We start from the raw sequence: 6,521 nt of genomic DNA, 5'->3' as shown, positions 1-6,521 counted from the left end.
ATTTTTTTTTATTATACTTTAAGTTCTAGGGTACATGTGCATAACGTGCAGGTTTGTTACATATGTATACCAACATGGCACAAGTATACATATGAGGCTGTTGTTTTTCACAACGATTGTGGACTGTTGGTTTTCAAGGCTACCATGGAGCTGAGGGTGGGCGGGAATAGGGCAAGTCAAAATGCCACAAAGCTCTCATGATTCTTACTGCGATTCAGTTGTCTTTCTTGGATAAACACTTCCTGGCTTGAATAAAACAATTGGCCGCCAGCCTTTGGTCAATTTCTACAGTGCTGAAAGAGTTGATTCTATTTTTGTCAGTTTTCTCACGGCCCCTATGGAGGAGATAATTTTTTGGACGTCCTTAGTCTGCCATTTTGTTTTGTGTTCACTAGCATGTTCTTACTGCATGGGATAATAATGTTCTGGGGATCCAAGTAATGACAGGAATTACTTCTCCCGTAAGCGTGGGAAGGGTCACACAGATCTGTGAGATCTATGGACTATATTCTCCCCTCCTCAAATATAGAACAGCATGCAAGATGGGACATCCTGTTCAAGCCAGGCTGTTTTAATCAGATGGATGACGGCTAGAGTAAGTGATGTTTACAGTTCATTTTGGCGGAGAATCTGACCTGAAATGTGTCTCTCCTTGCAGGTCAGCCTCACTCTGGGTGAAATAATCAAAGGTGTGAATAGCTCAGATCCAGTCCTATGTTTCCAGGCCACCCAGACAGCCAGGTATCTCCAAACAGACTTCTGCGGTTGCAGGTTCATAGTTAGCAATGAGCTCCAGTGGCGGCTGGAGCTCCAGTGGTCTATTTGGTTTCTTGGCATTGGCAACATGCCTGTAAAACACAAGAAAAGGCTGGCCCGTCTAAAAGACAAAATTGCTATTCTACACTGTCCTTGAGGGCAATTTAAAAGGTACGATGTGTTGTCAGAGATTAATTGCTTAATTTACATTGGCCTCTACAGAAATTTCATCTTGTAGATAATACCTTAAAGGGGAAAATGTTGGCTTACCACTGAAAAATGCTATCGGCTGAACACTAGGATGTTAAGTAGCTCCGGCCCAGTTACGTGGCTCATCTGATAGTTAGGAATGCCAAGAACACGTATAAAAGGAGGTTTTCTTTTTTTCTCTTTTGAGACGGAGTCTCACTGTCACCCAGGCTGGAGTGCAGTGGTATGATCTTGGCTCACTGCAACCTCCGCCTACTGGGTTCAAGTGATTCTCCTGCCTCAGCCTCCAGAGAAGCTGAGATTACAGGCGTGCACCACCACACCCAGCTAATTTTTGTATTTTTAGTAGAGACGGGATTTCACCATGTTGGCCGGGCTGGTCTCCATCTCCTGACCTCCTGACCTCAAGTGATCTGCCCAGCTTGGCCTCCCAAAGTACTGGGATTACAGGTGTGAGCCATTGCACCTGGCCTAAAAGGAGGTCCTCAATACCTCCCTCACATGACCTCCCCCTCCCCACCCTCTCTTTGAACAGGAAAATGCTATCCCAGGAAAAGAACCCCCCTCTGAAATTGGTCATTGAAGCGGGCCTCATTCCCAGGATGGTGGAGTTCCTGAAGTCATCACTTTACCCCTGCTTGCAGTTTGAGGCTGCCTGGGCCCTGACCAACATTGCTTCGGGGACCTCGGAGCAGACTCGAGCCGTGGTAGAAGGGGGAGCCATCCAGCCCTTGATCGAGCTCCTGTCTTCCCCCAACGTGGCTGTGTGTGAACAGGCAGTGTGGGCTCTTGGTAATATAGCCGGTGAGACTCTCCCCTTAGTGGGCTAAGAAGACGGGGGGCCAGGTGTGTAGGATACTGTAAGGGTTCTTTGGGTGGTGGGGTATACTCGATGTCCCAGAACCCCTTGCCATGTAAATACCTAGAAGTGCTGGCAAGGGTACAATGAGCCGTTTCAAAACTCAAAGCCAGGCCAGGCATGGTGGTTCATGTCTGTAATCCTAGCATGTTGGGAGGACAAGGCGGACAGATAACTTGAGGTCAGGAGTTCAAGACCAGCCTGGCCAACATGGTGGAACCCCATCTCTACTAAATACACAAAAATTAGCCAGGCGTGGTGGCGCATGCCCTGTAGTCCCAGCTACTCCGGAGGCTGAGGCAGGAGAATCACTTGAACCTGGGAGGAGGAGGTTGCAGTGAGCAGAGATCATGCCACTGCATTCCAATGTGGGCAACAGAGGGAGATTCTGTTTCAAAACACCAAGAACCCTCAAATCCAAGTTTAGAGGGCAAATACTGAAGCTGAAACAGGATGATACAGTGTATACTGAAGCCACAGGCTAACTAGAGACATCTGCCAACACTAGGGTCCTATAGCCTCAGGGCTTAGTGGCTTCAAGAACAAGTCTTTGGCTTATGCATTGTGGGAGTTTATGACAGACCCTTACATAACTCGGGACCCCAGAAGGACTCTGCCTTCCGTGGAAGCTGCTAAGGGAAGTTGCCAAAAAAACAACAAAAAACAAACAAAAAACAACAACAACAACAACAAAAAACTCCTTGGTTTGGGCTAACAAGCCTTCCCTGAAAGTGGAATCCTAAGACTACCTTTCTGAATGTGGTACTCGATGCTGTTTCCTGCATGGTGTAGTGAATTAGTGCTGTAGGGTTGGAAGCCCCCAGATTCTTTTTTTTTTTTTTAGACAGAGTCTCACTCTGTCGCCCGGGCTGGAGTGCAGTGGCCGGATCTCAGCTCACTGCAAGCTCCGCCTCCCGGGTTTACGCCATTCTCCTGCCTCAGCCGGGACTACAGGTGACCGCCACCTCGCCTGGCTAGTTTTTTGTATTTTTTTAGTAGAGATGGGGGTTTACCGTGTTAGCCAGGATGGTCTCCATCTCCTGACCTCGTGATCTGCCCGTCTAGGCCTCCCAAAGTGCTGGGATTACAGGCTTGAGCCACCACGCCCAGCCCCAGATTCTTGACTGACATTAATCCAGTGACTTTCTAGGGAAAACTCAATTAGGTCCCTCAGGATTTTGACAAATTAAGATCAGCCAACTATTAGCATTTTCAAGTTCACAGAAGCAACAACCGCCTGTGACTGAGTCATCAGAAATGGTATGATTAGACCTCCAAGGACTCCACATATTAGAATTAGCAAACAGAATATAAAATAACCGTTAAAAGAAAACAAAAAAATGTTTGCAGAGGCTTTGGCATAGTGGCTCATGCCTTTAATTTCAGCACTTCAGGAGGTAGAGGTGGGAGGATGGTTTGAGCCCAGGAGTTTAAGACCAGCCTGGGCAATGTAGTGAGACCTCATCTCTACAAAAAATAAAAATATTCGCCAGGCATAGTGGTGCATGCCTGTACTCCCAGCTACTCAGGAGGCTGAGGTAGGAGGATTGCTTGAGTCCTGGAGGTCGAGGCTGTAGTCAGCTATGATCACACTACTGTACTCCAACCTGGGCAACAGAGTGAGATCCTATTTCTCCCTCCCCTGCACCCTCCCCCACCAAAAAAGAAAAACAAAACAAAACTTGTATAAGGAAAAAGTACCTATTAGAGAAGTTGTCTCTCATTTTGCTTGGTGCAGTAAAGTAGGCAAGACTGGATGGTACAATGTGACACCTTGCCTTGATGGATGACAAATACAAATAGAGACTTCTAGGGTCTAAAATTGTTATCCTGGCTAAGGTAGCCGATGGCTGGTCACCAGCACCAACAGATCCCCAGACTTTGTTCTGAGTTGCATTGGAAGTTACTGCCCTGTGCCAAGGTCTTCTGGGAAGACAACGTGGCCTGCACCAGCCTTCGTCTTCCTGAGAACCATGCTGTGAGATGCCACCAGCCCACCTTGGCTGAGTTGGCCAGCTCTACTATGCCCACAGCCTCTGCTTCTAGCAGTTGCTGCTGTGTGATGCCTGCCTGTTACATCAGGACTGTCCACCCACCAGCCACGCCAGAGATCCAGAATGTAGTACGTGGCTATACTACCTACTTGCTAAACCTGGGAATGAGGTTTTATCTCTTGCCCTTTGCATGCTCTTAAAAAATTAGTCGCCCACTTCAGGATTGTCTTTGTTCTCTCTCTGAATGTCACATTCTGATCTATTTGTAGGTGACGGCCCAGAGTTCAGAGATAGCGTCATCTCAAACAATGCCATCCCACATCTGCTAGCTTTGATTTCACCCACCCTACCGGTGAGTGTCTTTTTCTTTCTCTTTTTTTTTGAATTAAAATTTTAATTTTAATGGAGATGGGGCCTCACTGTTCTGCCCAGGCTGGTCTTGAACTCCTGGCCTCAAGTAATCCTCCTACCTCGGCCTCTCAAAGTTCTGGCATTATGGGCGTGAACCACAGTGCCAAGCCAAGGGAATGTCTTTAAATGAGAGAGAACCTTGTTAGGTAACAAATTCTAATGTTGGGAAATTGGGAAGTACTTCCAAATCAATGCTAGATCATGTGGCTGCTGCCCAGCCTTTTAGGACCTTATAAACAAGGCTCAGGGCTGGGCATGGTGGCTCGTGTCTGATTCCAGTGCTTTCTAGGCCAAGACAGAAGGATCACTTGAAACCAAGAGTTCAAAACCAACCTGGCAACGTAGTGAGACCCTGCTTCTAAAAAAAAAAATAGCTGAGCATGGTGGAGCCTACCTGTAGTCTCAGCTACGCAGAAGGCTGAGTGGGAGGATTGCTTGAGCCCAGGAGATGGAGGCTGCAGACAGCTAAGATCACACCACTGCACTCCAGTTGGGGTGACAGATTGAGACTCTGTCTCTTAAAAAAGAAAAAAAAAATCAATAATAGGCTTAGGACTGAGTATCATTTTAGGTAAAGATTGATTCAGCTCTGTGTTTTGGAGCCTGTAGCACTGATCCTTCTCTTTGAGGCATTGGAAGAGGCCTATAAGCTTACCATCTTGCAAAATAGATGACTGAACTCTCCATTCTAGGGTCACAGTTTAGCAAATGTGCCTAGTGTTCCATTATTGGAACGCTAAGCTTGTGGGAGTTACTTATATTCTACTGCTCATGGTCATCGCCAAGGTCTGCGTTTTTACACAAAAAAAATGTGCAACCTCCGGCTTAAATGGGTTAATGTCTCCCCGGTTCTGTTCATGGGGAACAGGATCTTCTTTTGAGGCTTAGAGTCAAGTTTGGTTGATTGTGGTTATTGATTGGAGGACTTCTGATTTAGGAACTGGGTTCTAGGTTTGCCTCAAACAAAAGAGAAGCCGGAGAACTATGTTCAAAACCTTCGGTTGGGCACAGTGGCTCACGCCTGTAATTCCAGCACTTTGGGAGGCTGAGGTGGGTGGATCACCTGAGGTCAGGAGTTCGAGACCAGCCTGACCAACATGACGAAATCCTATGTCTACTAAAAATACAAAAACTAGCCAGCCATGGTGGCACGTGTCTGTAGTCCCAGCTGCTTGGGAGGCTGAGGCAGGAGAGTTGCTTGAACCTGGGAGGTGACGGTTGCAGTGAGCCAAGATCGTGCCACCATGCTCCAGCCTGGGCGACAGAGCAAGGCTCCGTCTCAGAAACCTTCAAGATGGGAGAAAAATCTGACATAGTTGAACCAAAAAAAGACTAGCCATGACCGAGAGAGTTTAAGTAGAGAACACTTAAGATGGCAAGCAGGAAAAGGGCTTAGACACCTTCCTGCAGGCAATGAGGAGGCTGTGGAGGATTTTGAGGAAAGGGAGTCAAGTGGTCTGGTGTTGCAGAAAGGTCCTTCTGGCTGCCTGCTGTAGAATTATATAGCACAGGGAGGCCGGGTGCGGTAGCTCACGCCTGTAATCCCAGCACTTTGGGAGGCCAAGGTGGGTGGGTCAAGAGATCGAGACCATCCTGGCCGACATGGTGAAACCCCATCTCTACTAAAAATACACAAATTAGCCTGACGTAGTGGCACACATCTATAGTCCCAGGTACTTGGGAGGCTGAGGCAGGAGAATTGCTTGAACCTGGGAGGCAGAGGTTGCAGTGAGCTGAGATTGTGCCGCTGCATTCCAGCCTGGTGACAGAGCAAGACTCCATCTCAAAAAAAAACAAAAAATTATATAGCAGAGTGGACCTGAAGCAGGTGAGTCTGGGACATAACCATCCTAGACGTGAAAGGGAGACAGCTAGAAGCCAGAATGCCCCTAGGTTTCAGGGTAGATTGTTCAGATGATTGTCTTCCTAGAGAAGGGAAAAGTGCAGGAAAAAAAGAAATTGGAGCTTTTGTTGCAGATGTGAAGTTAAGGCGAGTTAGAGACACCATTGCAGCAGAGTGGGGTTGACAGATGTGACCTGCTAGGTGACATATGTGTATATGTCACCCAGCCAGGCAAGGTCAGTTGGGGCCAGGGGTCACAGACCTGACCTGGCTGGCTGCTTGTTTTGTAAATAAAGTTTTATCAAGCTGGGCATGGTGGCGCATGTCTGTAGTCCCAGCTACTTGGGAAGCCAAGGTGAGAGGATTGCTTGAGTTGGAGGCTGCAGTGAGCTGTGATTGTACCACTGCACTCCAGCCTGGGTGACAGAGTGAGACCCTGTCTCTTAAA

At 47.6% G+C, this 6,521-nt stretch overlaps 1 protein-coding gene across 1 annotated transcript in view; it reads left to right on the top strand.

Moving 5' to 3' along the window:
* Nucleotides 1-6,521, top strand: part of KPNA7 (karyopherin alpha 7 (importin alpha 8)) — a 49,649-nt gene that overhangs the window by 21,354 nt on the left and 21,774 nt on the right. Inside the window, exons 2-4 of the mRNA XM_011943791.1 lie at nucleotides 659-741; nucleotides 1,502-1,770; nucleotides 4,089-4,171. Of these exons, the coding sequence (XP_011799181.1) occupies nucleotides 659-741; nucleotides 1,502-1,770; nucleotides 4,089-4,171 (435 nt within the window). The remainder of the gene's footprint in view (nucleotides 1-658; nucleotides 742-1,501; nucleotides 1,771-4,088; nucleotides 4,172-6,521) is intronic.

The sequence above is a fragment of the Colobus angolensis genome, unplaced genomic scaffold (assembly GCF_000951035.1).
Source record: "Colobus angolensis palliatus isolate OR3802 unplaced genomic scaffold, Cang.pa_1.0 Scaffold222, whole genome shotgun sequence".
Taxonomy (NCBI): Eukaryota; Metazoa; Chordata; class Mammalia; order Primates; family Cercopithecidae; genus Colobus; species Colobus angolensis.
Note: the sequence above shows the minus strand (reverse complement) of the source record. Positions and strands in the feature narration are given on the sequence as shown.